This window comes from Scardinius erythrophthalmus, assembly GCF_964197995.2.
Source record: "Scardinius erythrophthalmus genome assembly, chromosome: 16".
NCBI lineage: Eukaryota > Metazoa > Chordata > Actinopteri > Cypriniformes > Leuciscidae > Scardinius > Scardinius erythrophthalmus.
Window position 1 is genome coordinate 20,516,853 of NC_138236.1, and position 16,746 is coordinate 20,533,598.

A 16,746-nucleotide genomic window follows, 5' to 3' on the forward strand; every position below is an offset into this window, starting at 1 on the left:
AGTATAAGATCAATGTAATACTGTGTGTGACAAAAAAAAAAACATTACTATATTCTAAAACATTAATTCCCATTCAGTTCATTATAAAACATGGCTTTCTAGAATACTTTTCATCTCATTCTGAAAAATATTTTGTATGATGACCGTTAAACTGTATAATTGACTATGGTAGTTTCAAGTCTCTTTTTTCACTCCACAAACTATTCCTTTTACATAAAAATAATTTGAGCTCTGTCAGTTTTTTTGTTTTCTCGATAATGATTGGCTAACAGTATATTTCTTAATAATAAGGATATTTTTTAAAGAGGATATATATGTTTATTGGCCCTAACCGGTTTTCTCATTATACTAAATTACAAATGTAATATCAAAATCTTTTTCTTTGTGATATTTTTATTAAATAGCACTGAAAATTACCATTTACATTTAAAAATGATTTAGTTTTTTTAAAATAGAAATTTTAATAAAACAAAATCATTTTTAAATGTAAATGGCATATTATTTATTTAATGGAAATAAATAATATGATTGAAATATGCTTGCATACATATTTTGTATTATTACAAAGGATTCTGCTTCAGTTTTTAAAAATGTTCATATTATTTAGCAGTTTTTACATTTCCCTGTATTTTTCACCAACCACATTTTAACATGACGATTAGTTTCTGCTGATGAAAAGCAGTCCCACAGCATGGTCTTTATATCACCTTTCCTCACATGGTATCTTTTTAGTTGTTTCAATTTTAGAATGTTGCTTTGAAATCTGACTTAAAGACTCTGTCTTTGTCTCATTTTGCCACAAAATATTTTCACACATAGCTGCTGGCCTGGGTATTTTGTATTATGTGTTGTATGTACTTTTTTTTTTACACATCCTGATATGGTTGACCCATTTTCAGCTATAGAATTCATGTACCTATAGTTCAAAAGTAATTTAATTTAACTGTCCTGTAATTTCCTGATAATTTAACCAACAGTCCCCATTTGTAAATTCAGACACACACTCTTTCCTTAAATTATGCATTTTTTTAACTTTAGCTCTTTGAAATGTTCTTTTGTCTTTATTTTATACTGCTTTATTTCAGATTCTCAAATTGCATAATGATCTGTTTTTTCTTAATAGAAAAAAAAGACACTATTTCAATGGAACACGAGGACCAAACACTTGTTCAAACATTCCTTTTTTCTCCATTTTTAATTAATATATTCTAATGGCACATCAAAAGTATGATTTCTCAGTTTCAGTGCTTGTAAATAAAAAAATATCACAGAGAACTATATTTCTCCATATTTCATATCATTTAAATAAAATCTAGTTTTAGGTTGTGTTCTGCTGGGTCTTGGATTTTGCAGTGTGGTTGTAATCATCAGTTGCTGTAATAGTGGGTTCGATTAGATGTTGCTCTGGTTGTGGCACTTGCAGTGCTGTTTTTAGCACAATATTCAAAACATGGTCATTATATGTTACATAGAAAAAAAAAAAGGGAAAGTGAAGTAAAGTGAAAAAAAAAACAAAAAAACACTGAATTGAATAGCCAAAACCTGAACTGAAGTGTTTATGATTTAGTTACATGTGTTCAGTTGTGAATGTGCTATGTGTGCTATAAGGAATGATGGAATGTCAATTATACAGACATAACAGTGTGTCAATTTGATGGAAGTTGTTTTGTATGTGGCTTGAATGCTAGTGTGTTTATATATATATATATATATATATATATATATATATATATATATATATATATATATATATATATATATATATATATATATATATATATATATATATCATGTTTGAATGTTTGATAAACCTTATTAGAGGGAAAGGGAGTGTGTGTTGTGAAATGATAACAGGGCCTTTGTAAAGATTTAGGCCTGATCGTGTAGGCCTGCCTTGACACGCAGGCTCGTGAGAAGGACCTTAACACAGAGAGCAGCACACACAGTCTGTATAACAAAATTGCAGACCTGCACTGTAAAAAATTGCCAGGAATTTACAGGATTAAAGAGTATTATTTTACAATAAATTACTGTAGTCAGACATTTACAGTGAAATGAATGCATGCTAGGGTCATTTTCTTAAGAATTACTGTTAATCAACAGTATAATGATGCTGACATCACAGTAATTTGCTGCTCTTCTTTTACTGTGAATTCACATTATAAAGTTGACCATGTAAGAAGTTACCACTGTAAGAAATTATATTGTTTAGTACTGTAATTGTTTTGAAGTCACCATAATGGTGATTAGTGTTCCATTTGCTTGGGATCTTGGACCTTGTATATTCATATTCAAATGTCTGATCTAGCCACATCAGAAGTGTGACAAATGAAACATTTGTTAAAACAATGACAAGCTAGAATATAAAATAAGCTAATTGGCTGGTTTTAAGTTAGTCAGACTTTACTATTATTAGTGTTTTTTTTCAGCATGAAGATATCTTATTTCAAATTCATAATTGTTTGTAGATGGATATTTCACAATAGTAAAGCGGCTACTGAGATTTATCTTTGAAAGGTGTGACATCATGTGACAAGACTTTTTTTCTTCCCTCACCTAATGATGCACAGACATCAATACTCGACATACAAAACACAACAATGGTGGCACTCAACAAATAATAATACAAAAAAAGCTAAATTCTGAACATTACAAAATAAATAAACAACACAAACTGTTAAATGTGAACCAAAAATAAGTTCAGCAGTACAGATAAAACCAACAAGAATCAAGAACAGCATAATCTATTCATGCCGCACTGCGTGCTGGGTACCTTCATAACACCATATGCACCGTAGACATACAGTATGATATTTTAGATTTTACAAGACATTTCCAAGAGTGAGTTAGATACAAGAGAAGTCCTACTGTGGAATTTCTGGTAAAGTAATGCAAGTAGTAACCTGGAATATGCTGTAATTTCTCACTAAAAATGTTAACAGTGTGCTGAAAAGAAAAATAATCCATAAATTCATAGAATCTGCCCTAAAGTTTTTTTGTTTTTTTTTGCCTTTATCTTTTTAATGGAATTTTGTATTGCTGTAGTATACACTAATGAGAGCTAACCTCTTAGGTTAACCTACAAAGGATTATAGGCATTATAAGAGACCAATACTCTGAAATGTAATTATTGAAATGTAAATTATAAATATTGTTCTGAAAAAAAACAATTATTAATATCTTTTTAATATATCATGCAAAATTAATCAGAATATACTGAACTGTTTTTTCTTTTTCTTTAGCTGATCAGCTGATTGTGGTACAAATAAATATTGCAATGCTGCCAATGTTTTATGATAATTGGTAACCTTTTAAATTCATACATTTAAAAAACATTTTTATTATTCAAAGTTTGTTAGACTGAGGAGTCAGCATTTATTTTTAAGAGACAAATAAAGCCTATGTTATGGGGACAAATAAAGTATAGTAATATCAGAAATGTTTAATCTCGTGGGGAATTTTTTTGGTCACCATGAGAAAAACTGCTTATAAATCATATATATATAGATTTCTCTGATGGTTATCCTAAGGGTTAGAATATACAGTTTGTACAGTATAAAAACAGTATAAAAATATGTATATTTTATACAATTCTGTAAATATGTATACAATACAGTATAAATAGCCTCGTAATGATAGGTGCATCAACGTGTGTTTGTGTATGTGTGTGTGTGTGTGTGTGTGTGTGTGTGTGTGTGTGTGTGTTTGTACATAACCATATTTTCGGGACTGTTGTTGTTGTTTCTTATTGTAAAAATGCAGAAAATTTTCTGTTAAGATTAGGGTTAGGTTTATAGAATTAGCTGTATATAAAAACAATAGAAGTTTATGGAATGTGCCTAGCTAAGTAAAATCCTGTTGTGTGTGTGTGTGTGTGTGTGTGTGTGTGTGTGTGTGTGTGTGTGTGTGTGTGTTCTTATTTCAGATGTATTTACATAGCGAGTGAATGTGGATGTTTATGATTAAAGAGAAGATTAGTCCATCCATATATATATATATATGTACGTATGCATTGTCCTAATCAGTTATGCATGTTTACTGTTAATTTCCCCAAAAGTGCAAAGCAATTTTTATTTGATTTATTTCATAACTGAGAACAGTTACTGTAAACATCAGGTTTATGTTGCACATTTTTAACTGATAAAAGAGACTGTATAAATATATACAAACTTCAACTCATCACTTTAATTACATTTTACGTATTGTAAACTGTTTTTATTTGGGGCTAGAGTGTAATTTTGTCCGTATTTGATGCAGCATTTCCGATAGGTCTCTGCCTCAGTAGTGCATAGAACAGGATCTCTTTCCATTTATGTGCAGAGTTTCGAGTCGCCATCTGTCGTGTAGTCTAACTCGGCAATGTTTATCACTATTATGGTAGAACAGTGTCTCCCTTTTCATCAGTGCTGTACTCATTCTCTTTCATTTTTTATTTTCACCCACTTATTTGTGTCGGCCTTTTCTACTCTTTTCCCTCACCTATTTCTCGCTCTCTATCTCTCTCTCTCTCTGGTGCAGTGCAGAAGTCTTGCTGTTCTTTCTCTGATCAGAGTTTTCCTGGGAATGCCAGCCATTCCTTTTTTTTGGGGGGGGGGGGGGGGGTTCTCCTTGACAACACAAACATGTATACATTTCTATAAATATAGTCAGCATGTTATACAGTGTTTTTTCATTACTGTATTTTATGCCATTTTCCCCTCATAACCTATGTTTAAGGTGCATGTTAGAATTCACTGAATGTTTGATTTCTATGTTATATCTCAAGGGAGATTGCAGGATCTAAAAATGTATTCTCGTAAGACTCTTGCACATACATTCACATAAAAGCCCCCATCTCTGGCTGTAATCTCTCCTTCACTCAATTGTGTCTTGCCAGAGCTGTGATCGTCTTCGTTTTTTCCCATAGAATGGTGCTGCCACCATGTGAGAAGAGTGTGCCATTACAAGCACTCAAGAAACCTAACTGCATACAGTTTCATAACTATCTTTTTTTTTTTTTTTTTTTTTCTGTGGTGCATTTCATCGACCTGCACCAGATCTGACGTTCCTACCTGTGGTAATAATGTTATGAGTAAGTGAATCAACAGATATGTGCAGAAATCCAACATGCTGGATTTTTGGTTAGCCACCATTTTCATTTCTTTTCCCCTCCATTTGTCCTTTGGAAAATAGCTGGAATGCTGGTACTGGCAGATGGCAGCAGCAGTAGTGATATAAATATCTTACAAAAGGGCTGTGTGTGTGTAGATGCCATGATCAGTGGTCACCAAAGCGGCATGAGTAACAGTACCCATAAAGTTGTTGCCATGGAAACGGGGAGTGGGATTTTTGAGATTGTCTTTTAATCACATTAAAACAATGATTGGATAGGAGGAAAAGAAAGGTTTTGGAGCACTGGGTTTACACTATTAACCCTTCAGTGAGTCAGTTTCGGACATCTCTGTTTGTGAGAACTGTCACTCACAACAGAGTAAATGTTATTTTTTTTTATATTTCACTGCCATTTTCATGTATTTAGATATGTACATTTTATTTAAGTTAGAAGTAGTGACTGATTGATGTTATATTTTGCAGCGAGTCATTCTTGCTGGAATCAGCAAGGAAAGAGTTAAGAATTTGTTTACTATAATCATAGTCTGAGCTGGAAGGTTTTGGCCTTCCCTCATTGGCTGTTGCCAGGAGCTCCGCACAAGCTCAGTGGCTGAGAATGAAGAGCCCCTCCCATTGCTCTGACATTGTGTTATATAGAGGAGACATGTCTCTTAATAACCCATTCTTACTTCAGTCCGATGTGCATGGATTTCAGTACATCAGTTGAGACTGTGTAAATATGTGTGCCCACATAATCACGTTTTCTATCATAAGTCCTTATTCCTTAGTCCATTTGCAGACTTTTTGTCTGTCGTTCGATTACCATCTTCCCACATACAGCGAGCGAGGCCCTGTTTTCACAACTTTCACAACTCCCTCCTCCCCTCCTCTCCATAGAATGACTCTTGTTCTATTTTTACTCACCTGACTTGCACAGTTTCCCCTTCCCACCCATTTTCCCTCTCTTTTCTCAAACATTCCACGACCACTGATATTTTTTTCATTCACTTTTGAGTGTCATTATGTTTCATACTAGTGTATTGTAATGTGTAGGATAATCTTCTGGCAGAAATATAGAGTGGACTGTATTACTCAGATAATAGTATGTGGTAACATTATAATATTATTTGGTCACTGTGTTTGTGTGGAAAATGTTACTACGCTTATGTCTACAATGTCTCTGTATTTTCTCTCTCTCACACACAAATCTTCCCCATTGTAGCGTGACTGTTTGTGAGGGGACTGCCTGACACTGGGCACATGGCCAATACCCTTCTGACCCATACAAACAAACCAGTCAGTGAACTCAGCACACACACATAGACCCACACACCGGCCTGCTGACACTCATAGGCGCCGTGAGCATGCCCCTGTCATGCTGCCTGAGAGTTGTATACACTGATAATAGTGTTTTTACAGTCACCTAACCACTATCAGCCAATTCAGTGGTCAATGTCCTGTTGGCAGTAAGCGTGGTCACAAGTTTATTCTCTGACCTATATTACTGCACTCAACCAAAACAAAGTTTGCTGTGCTTTAGTATATACTATATATAGTAAAAGATGGGGAAACACGATGGCATGCGAAGAATACTTCTCTCTTTCTTCATTTGGCTTTGTTTTTTGCTGGTCGGCTTAACATTTGTGACGTATGTCCAGCTGTATGGTTTCCAAGAAAACCTCTACCCAATGACAAATCTTATTTCAGTCCTATTTTCTTTTAACCAAACACACTAGCCAATAAAGACCAAACCCAGACTCTTGCCCTCACGTTTCCACTCCTGAGCGGATTACAGCTGTCAATCAGCACAATTGCGAGTGTGATGTTGCTATTATACAACAGTTCTATACACAATAAATAATATCAACGCCATCAACACAAACCAGCAGAGTGATAAAAACTGTAACATCCCAGTGCTGCTATACTAAATATCACTCTTGGTAATCAGCTCAACCAATCAGATTCGAGGGCCGTAGTTAAATGTTGAATATGGTCCCTTTTCACAGACTGTGATGTGTAAAATCCTGCAAAGTTTTATATATATATATATATATATATATATATATATATATATATATATATATATATATATATATATATAATTTTTATTTATTATATATATTTTTTTAAATGTATGCACATTTATAACACTATACTTTGTATTATATTGCATTTGCATCAATTTACAAGAAACTAGTTAACGCTGCTGTGAGGGTGTTTCTAATACAGCGGCTGTGGGAGTGATGGTCTTTCTCTCTTCTGACTGCGGTTATCAATCTCTCTCTATTTTTTTCCTCTCTTTGAAAGTTGTGAAAACACTTGTGGAGTTGTTCTTTTGCTATTTGAACACATTGAAACAAAAAAATATATATATTTAATGTAGTTTCACTGTTATAGAAGTTTACCCAACTATGATGACTTCCGCTTCTGAGAAACAAGGGAATGTGAAAAGGGTCCATTGTGAGCTAAAGTGTTGAAAATTGCAGTGTAGAAAATGTGCAAATTGTATAGTTGAGTTTACTTTGTGAGCAGTGAGATCAGTTTGCATTTGTTGGCAATGCTTGTGCCTTATTCTGACAATTCATATTGACTGGAGTTGATGTGGCTTTAGTGTGAGAGGAAGTTGACATGTTCAGTTTCCTCAAGTTATTTTTGCATTAGTTACAAAAACATTATTAGTGATGTATATTTTTTGTAAAAATGTAAAAGTTATTTCAACGCCAATTACAATTACTTACATTTTCATTTGTTTTATTTACTTTAATGTGGGTAAATAAAATATAAGTTTGTCTGTTTCAAAAGTACTATTAAAGGGATAGTTCACCCAAAAAGAAAATTCGGTCATCATTTACTCATCCACATGTTGTTCCAAACCTGTATGAGTTTCTTTCTTCTGCTGAACACAAAAGAAGATATTTTAAATAATATCAGTAACCAAACAGTTAATGGACCCCATTGACTTCTATAGTAAAATACTATGTAAGTCAAAGGGGACCAGAAACCATTTGGTTACCTACATTCTTCAAAATATCTTCTTTTGTGTTCAGCAGAAGAAAGAAATTCTTACAGGTTTGGAACAACATGTGGATGAGTAAATGATGACAGAATTTAAATTTTTGGGTGTACTATCCCTTTAAATAGATGTAATATTTACGTGTGTTTATGGCGCCCTCTTCTTTGAAATGACCACAAAAAATAGTATTGCATTTTAACTACTGTTTTGAAGGGAGAGAGATTGTCCGGGCTATATGAGGATTTGTTGTCACACATGCCTTTGAGTCTTTTAAATCTGTCCTAAAATAATGCATGCGTTAACCCATAATAAACGCAAATCCCCGAATATGTATCGTTCCTGTTATGACACGCTGTGCCTCTTTGCCCGCGGCAGCTTCAACGTCACCGTGGGACCAAATATCACGAGAACCCACGTAAAGTCGTGCCCCAGATTCTTTCGGGTGTTAATGATTTATTAGCTCGTTTTCAGCCGCGTCCAGTGAGACGACGAAAGGCAAAGCTGATTTGCATATGACTGACATTCCAACGCACGCGTTCACCAATCAGCGCGTCGGATTGTCTTACGATAGGTTGCGTCGTAGACCAATCTAAGCAAGCACTCGAAGAGTAAAAGGCGGGTCACGGGCTGGGCGAGGTTGACACACACGCTGATAGAACGAAAGAGGGCAGTCTACTATACAACAGGAGGAAGAGGGAGGGAAAGAGAAAGAAAGAACGGGTTTGCGAAAGAGAGAGGAGAGCGAAACCGAGGGAAGAGTCGTGGCCAACTGAGTGATGTTATGAGACAACGGCTTCTTTACTACGAGCACCCACAGACAGCGAGCAGAGAGGAGCGCGTGAGCCGCCGCGGGTCGCCTCGGAGCGGAAAGTGACCCTGATGCAGGAGAATCGCACTGGACTTTAGGGGCTGTTCTTACTATTAAAACCCGTCATTTCATCACAACAGCACTGCGCCGGATCATCTCTGACCAGCTTTTCTTCTCTGTTTTGTATTTCCCCTCCGTTGTCCGTAGCGGGTTAGAGCACGGCGGAGTTTGGCCGTTTCGCGCAGTCATATGCTAGTGGATTTCTTACTAGTTTCACGAGTGTGTCAGAGGCGAAGGCGAGGAGTTTACTGGACGATTAGCCCTTCGGATGAGACTTATTGGGGCCGGGGTGTGTGCGAGGGAGGGGGTGTCGGAGCGGGCATTTAACAAGAGAAGTCGCTGCAACTAGAATTCAGTTTAAGGGAAACGTGCTTCGTTTTTAAGCCTGATTCAGATTGAACTTGATCAAAATAAACCCTCCGAGGGAAAAGTGTAAGATACAGGAGAGCTAGACAAAACGATGCTTTCCGCGTTAAGGATTAGAGGATCAGCGTGCGGTTGTACAATCTACAGGGGTTTCATTTTCTTTGACAATATGAGATGCTGCTATTATTCTGGATATAGTCAGAAGTGGAATTTTGTGGCGAACTAGTATTTATAGCAAAGTATAGACCATTTCAGTGGCACGAAGACTAGTTCAAAATTAGGAAGAAAAAACATTTGGTGTGTATCACGAACAGTAATTACAACGAACAGCTACAGTACTACTACAGTGTAACTAATGATTGTTGGTCAGGTGTTGCTTGCCTATTTCTCTGTCTCTGGCTTTGCGAGTTTCTCACTGCCGGACACGGTCGTTTCTTCCCTTTTTTAAATATGGGTGTTTTGGCGTAGTGCTACAGTTTTGCGCCGTGACATGAGGACAGGTTCTGTTGTAGCGCCCGGCGGTGCGGATGCGATACCAGGGGCGTTCCCGAGGGGACGGACTCATCTGGAACTGAGCTGCTGAAACCAGGTCCGGATCTCCCACATGCAGCCCCTAAACCAAAGTGGCAGTACAGAAAGAGTCCGGTTACTTGTATGCTATGCAGGATGTAATTATGCGTTTGTCAATCAGATATAAGTCGGGAAACCAGGCTAAGTACGCCAAACTGATGAATCTGGATCAGATGTGAAACAGGATGTGGATCTGATAAAGTGCACTGACAGCCAGGGAGAATAATAGTGGCCACGTGAAAAAGACAGATGTGTATTACATATGGCCTTTTATTATTAAGCATTTGATACATATCACTTCCCTGCCTGAAGGATATTGTCTTTCGTTAATCTTTTTAAATAGAAAATCGCTTCCGTTGTGTGTCGCAACCCAAAGAATACATTACACTCGTACTGCGGGTGTAGTAGCACCATGACCATGCTAACCTGCTAATTTGGCAGATTTGGGCTTCCCATTTTCGCGACGATTTACTGAGATAACCGTGTTCACGTTTTAGGCATTGGTTATTTAATGCCTGTATTGCTCTTTTATTTTTATAAATGTAATTTGTTGCCAAATTAATTATTAATCGTGATCTTGTACATGTATACCCGCCTGGGCTGAGGAGAGCTCAGGTAGCGGACTGTTGCACTACTCGAGCCCGAGGATGACCGAGAGGCCTACTTAACCCCTTCATCCCCGCAGCTATCCGTCAATGTAAACAAGCTCGGACAAGGAGGGGGCCAACAGGACCAAAAATATACTACATCATCCAAATAAACCAAACCCGTTTCCGCATTTCCAACCGAAGCAGTCTATATAATAGTACGTTAACTGTGTACCCGAAAGTGTTTTAACGCCAAGATCGTCATTTGTTATAATCTGCGCGTGCCTGGAGGTGGAACGGCGCTTTACTCTTTTCTGTGCGGTACCTGATAGCACGCTGTCATCATTTTTTACTCGAATATGATCTGGTGTCTGAGCCAATAAATCTTGAGAAAACAGAAGGACGCGATCATGAACTAAAGATTAGTGTGGCTACATGTCATAACAAGAACATTTGGTACCAACATGAAACTCCAGTAGACGGATGCTGGCAGCATCGATTATGGCCGCGTATTTTCATCGCTGGACTCAACATCACCTGTCTGGGAAAAGCATCATGTGGATACTTCATTTTTAATCGCAAGGACTTGTTTTTACCTAATATCAGATGCACGTTTGAAACAGTACTTCTGTTTAATATTACATGTTTGTGAAGTTTTTCTTTTTTTAAAGAAAAAAAAAAGCATTTAAAGCCTCTTAACTCAACCATGTTTTCATCGGAAAGCCCGCAGTATCTTCGCCAAGGACTCAGCATGTTTGGTCAGTCATTATTGCTCAACGTGTCTGCAATATTTTTCCCTTATAGAATGAAAAATGAACTGTTTTGCAACCGAAATTAAGTATTCGTAAATAGTTGTATTGTAGTTGTAACATCATCACAAAATATTCTGTTCTTGATACAAATTATTTTTAAGTGATTATTTGGCGCCAAATACTGCTTTCTTCATATCATTCGGCAACAATATGTCCATGCACTTACTGTATTCATGACAGTCAGACTTTTTTGTAATGTATGGCGCTCGTGAAACATAATTGAGCTTGAAGCTACATTAGTTTACTCTTATAATGTTAAAATATTTATCATAGCTTGGTTTAACTAAATAATAGCTTTCGTAAATAATATTAGCCTACTTGTTAGCCTGCATCTTAAATAATATGAGATGTTTTGGTCCGTTATCCTTGCTCTTCCTCATTCATTTTGATGGCTTTTGTAAAATTACTAATGGTTTAGATATTATGGAGAGTGACACTGAAATGTTATATCATCAACATAAATAAATATTGAGACATCTTTTTATTCCAAGCAGCCAATGGTATAATATTTAGTATATACATAAACATCTAGTCATTTATGTGGCTTGTCAGGCTTTGATTTGGCTGTTGATATGGTTTATTATTTGGTGTTAATACTGGCTTGAATGAATAATGCTCTGTTATTTTCTCCTGTAGTGTGGACTAATGTTGAGCCCAGATCGGTTCCAGTGTTTCCTTGGCATTCATTGGTCCCTTTCCTGGCACCCACCCAATCAGATCCATCGGCACAACCTGGTGAGGGCCAACAAACTGTCAGTCATCCGCAGACAGCTTCTCTGAAGAAAGGTAATTTACTACGTACATCCATTGCTTGATTCCAAAATTAGTTTGTTATCCTTTTGAGATTATAAAAAAAATATTTTTGTGGTCGATATTAAAAACATTTGGAAGCATATTTCCTGGGATAGTCCGGATTCTGTTATGTATTTGGCCTCCCCTATCACATCTGCAGTGACTCTCTGTAACTCTAGCCTCTGTAATTTAGCCATTACCTAGTGCAACGATTGACCCCCGAGGTTGCCAGATTGGAGGGCTTCATTAAAGATGCTGTAATGAATAACTCGTCTTTCACTTTCAGAGTCTCAAAGCGGGTCAGTGCTGAAGGAGATTATAGAGGGAGCACATGACCCTTCCTTACGCCCCACACCCTCCGCTGATGAACTGCCCCCGGAGAGAGAGAAGGATGCGGAGCGAGAGAGACCTGACAGTGAAACAGAAAGTGACGTGGATGATCCGTGAGTGGTCTAGTGTGTGTGTTGTGTGTGAGATGCGTCACTCTGTTTGAATGTTTTTTGTTGCTGCTATTCCTTTTTGTGGAAAGAGCTGTATAATGGCACAACAAAGAAAGGGAGAACAAAAGCATTCCACTTTCTCCTGTGTCTATGAATGACAGCAGCATTTACATTAATGAACTGTCATCTGAATACACTTCTCTCACTTGTTTTTCCCTCTCTCCCTTATAATTCACATATAAAATTCTGCTCCATGTGTAATCAAGTCATCTGGTACAGTTCCTGCTAAATGCGTTTTACCCATTAAGCTTATTGTATTATCTTTGCATTAAGGTGTATTTGACATGTGAAGCATCCATCTCTTTAATATTGTACACTGGATATTACAGATGTGCTCTGTGCAGCTCTGTGCTTTCTGTCTTGGCGGTGGGCTGCAAAGCAGTAGCTCATTGACACTGTGCATTGCAGTTTTCAGTAATTGGCTCGGTGCTTTCTGCTGTATTGTTTCACGGCACAGTGAAGGGCCCTGAGGGTTGCAAAAGTGAAATTGGAGGATCTTTTGAGCCTGTTGTGGTCCACAGTAGCTATACGGTTGTATAGTGTAATAATTATCAGTTAACTAATACCAAAATGCTTGTATAATAGAAAAATCCATCTTAAAAATCATGTGCATGCAAGTAGAAATACATTATTCTAATGTCTCTGCAATTAATAAAATAACTCGGATGATGATGATGGGTTCTCGTGCTTGTTTAAAATAGGCCTCTTGGATCAAATGCTTTATTTGTAGTGATGCTTGTAATTGTGAGGAAAAATATTCCTTGTTGTAAGCAAGAAATTGAGATTGTTTCAGAGTGAGCTGTTTACATGTTTAGTAGAGGTAGATGGGGGAAATATATCAGTTTAGTATTATACTGGGATAATCAACGCATGTTGCTGGATCCCCACTGATTCTCCTCCTCTGTTAACTTTTAATATTAACTGGGATTTTTGTGTCCAGGTTTTTCCCTGGTGTTCTTCCTGATCCGCCAATTTCTGCATCTCCTGGAAAGCGTAGATCTCAGTCCCTCAGTGCACTGCCCAAAGATGACAAAACCAGTCCTGGCAAGGTAAACGTTTACACATGTACACTATCATTTAAAAGTTTGGGGACGCTAAGACTTTTTAATGTGGGTGTGTTTTAACATATTTTAAAATGTAATTTATTAATTTTTAACAGCCATTACTCCAGTCTTCAGTGTCACATGATGATCCTTTATGCTGATTTGGTGCTCAAGAAACAATTCATATTATTATCAATATTGAAAACAGTTGTGCTGCTTAATATTTTTGTGAAATTCGTAAAAAGATTTTTTTTTTTTCAAAATTCTTAGATTAAAAAAGTTAAAAACAACAGGATTTATATGAAATAGTAATCTTTTGTAACAATGTACAAGTCTTTAATGACACTTTTGATCAGTTAAAAAAACTCACTCTCTTGCACACACACATTCACTCATTCCTTCTTACTCTTTCACTTTACAGAGGGAGAAAGACCACATCCGGAGACCCATGAACGCGTTCATGATCTTCAGCAAGCGGCATCGTGCACTGGTTCATCAGAGACACCCAAACCAGGACAACCGCACAGTCAGCAAGATACTTGGAGAGTGGTGGTATGCCTTGGGACCCAAAGAAAAACAAAAATACCACGACCTCGCATTTCAGGTTACTCCAACTGTCTTACATTTGCAGATATGCTTGTTTAGACACCTAAATAACCCCCATTAAGTCAATCCATCCCTTTGCAAATGTTTCTGCCATTCTTTCACAGGTGAAGGAGGCACACTTTAAGGCACATCCTGACTGGAAATGGTGTAATAAGGACAGAAAGAAATCCAGCAGCGATGGACGTGGTGTTCCAGGGGGCAAAGACATCCGCGAGAGGAGCATGTCAGAAACCACAGGTGTGGAACAGGACAAGCAGTGCAGCTGTCACTGTGCACTGTGTTAATGTGAATTATAGTTTAACAACTGATGCAGTAATTGTGATCTAATTGGTTCAATATTTTAAAAGCCTTTTTTAATAGCTGAAAGGATTTCAAATTTTAATTGCTCAACAATAGGATTTTATTTATCACTTGGCTGATTTTTTGCATCAGTAAAGTTTTCAATTATACAAAGATAGCAGCAAATTATATATTTATAATCAATATTTCCAAGAATCTCAAAGACAGCAATACATTGGGGGAAAACGATGGCATACTTGGCAAAACATTAGTTTAGTTGAGTTGTAGATTAGTCATTCTTCAAGCTAGATTATTTGGCATTTTTTAAAAGTGTTTTCAAGGCATAAAATGCATATAGATGATCAAGAAATGTAAGATATAGTGCTGACCGATTAGAGCAAGTCTGGTCTCCCTCCCCGCCCCAACCCCGAGTCAGTTTCCCATAAATCCCATAAATTTTTTCCAAAGGGGAATTGATTTTTAATGATAATCTACTGTGAGCTATGAGGTTGTTAATCAGTGGTAAATGCTTTTGTTGAAGCCATCAGCCCACAGCTTATTTTTTTTAATACTCATATTTAGCAGCACAATTCCTGGTGAAAAACTACAGTAGCCATGATTGTGCCAAGAAATCTGCACCAATCAGAATTGTGTAGTGCAAATGCACCAAAAGAGCTCTCGGCAACCACCCACTCCCATGAAGCACTGCGAATGGCGAAACAGAGTCAGTCTCCCCACGTTCTCAAACTAATTCATTGTTTGTGTATATATGCATTTTTTGCAATAAACTTGAAATTTAGTTTTTATATACATGATCAACAACTGAAAATGTTGTTTTGGGGGTCTCCTACAACAGGTTTACATGCATCAAAGGTCACACAAAACTATAATTTTCTCATAATATACATTGCACATTACCTCATTTCTCAGACTCTAAAACAACTCATCCAAAGATTCAGTCTCTTTAAATCCCTCTTTTCCGCGAGCCTGCTCTGCTCTTATTGTTGTGATTGGTCTATCGCTTACACTGCGTGTCAGAAACTAAATGGCCATTACAATATAACAAATGTACACACTGTAAAGACAGTAATTATGACACTGATTTTACCATATCAATTTGAGCGCATGAGCGATGATGAAACATTGGAAGATCTAGTTGTTCAACCCAAACCTCCATCACAAGGATGAATTCAGCTGGACATTTCTCAGTGATACACTACTCAGTTTGTTGTACATTATGAGATGTTGCAACTGTAATTCCTCTACATCAGCATTAACAAGTGTATGTCCATCAACAAACTGATGTGTACATTTCTGTGTTGTGGGAACTGTATTATTAACAGTATCAATAACAGTGCATACGTTAGCCGAGCACTAATGTGAATTACTGATGTAACATTAAAGTTTGTAAAACAAATCTTGCTCCCTTTATTATTACTCCAAGTAGTAATAATAACAGACAATCTGCATTAAAGGGATGGTTTGGAGTAAAATCAACCTAGGATTCTTTGCACCATGACCTCAAGCCACCCCCCCCCCCCCGCCCCAGAAGCCCTTTTCCCCCTGGTTGAACATTATTAAAGTTAGAGCTAATTTAGAGATATCAGCCGAATGGCTTAGTGCAGGCGCTAATGGATCCTATGATGAATGCCCAGAATGGTACCAAACTTCTACAGTAGTACAAATAGGTTCTGTACTCCTAAAACGAGGCATTGGAAAGTTTGTTAGTACATCAGGAGTTTATTTAAATAACACTTGCCTGATGGCTCATGCTACTTCTAACCCGGACGTCAACATCACTTCCGTGATTTGGGAAAAACCCGTAAAAGTCCTGACAGAAAACGATGCATAAGGATGTAGTGTAAAAAAGCTTCTGGGGGGGTGTTTGGCTCGAGGTCATGGTGCAAAGGACCCTAGGTTGATTTTACTCCCAGCCATCCCTTAATTGACACAGTTTTAGGTAACAGTGGCCCACAGCTGATTAGCAAAAGTATTTCAGTAAGACATTAATAATGTGGGTTAGCCGGAGACCTACACAATATAAAACCCAAAAACTACTAATTTGCAAATCCTGTGTTAGATTTGAGATTTGAGATTTGAGAAACAATCCTCAAAAGGTTATACTGCTGTTGTATCTCTGTGGTATTTTTGACTCTTGACATCCTCATCCTTTGGAAGTGTTTACAAAGAGAATATGCTTCTGTAGCGCAGAAAACAGC

General features: G+C 37.0%; 1 protein-coding gene across 2 annotated transcripts in view; it reads left to right on the forward strand.

The window, feature by feature from the left end:
- cicb (capicua transcriptional repressor b) overlaps positions 1-16,746 on the forward strand; it is a 45,112-nt gene that overhangs the window by 12,219 nt on the left and 16,147 nt on the right. Inside the window, exons 1-6 of one of the 2 annotated variants that reach the window (XM_081388972.1) lie at positions 8,744-11,253; positions 11,944-12,093; positions 12,386-12,542; positions 13,540-13,648; positions 14,064-14,246; positions 14,353-14,485. In XM_081388972.1, coding sequence (XP_081245098.1) covers positions 11,202-11,253; positions 11,944-12,093; positions 12,386-12,542; positions 13,540-13,648; positions 14,064-14,246; positions 14,353-14,485 — 784 coding nt within the window. In that variant the 5' untranslated portion in view covers positions 8,744-11,201. Of the gene's footprint in view, positions 1-8,743; positions 11,254-11,943; positions 12,094-12,385; positions 12,543-13,539; positions 13,649-14,063; positions 14,247-14,352; positions 14,486-16,746 lie in introns of those variants that run through there. The other variant, XM_081388971.1, reaches the window with a different exon arrangement.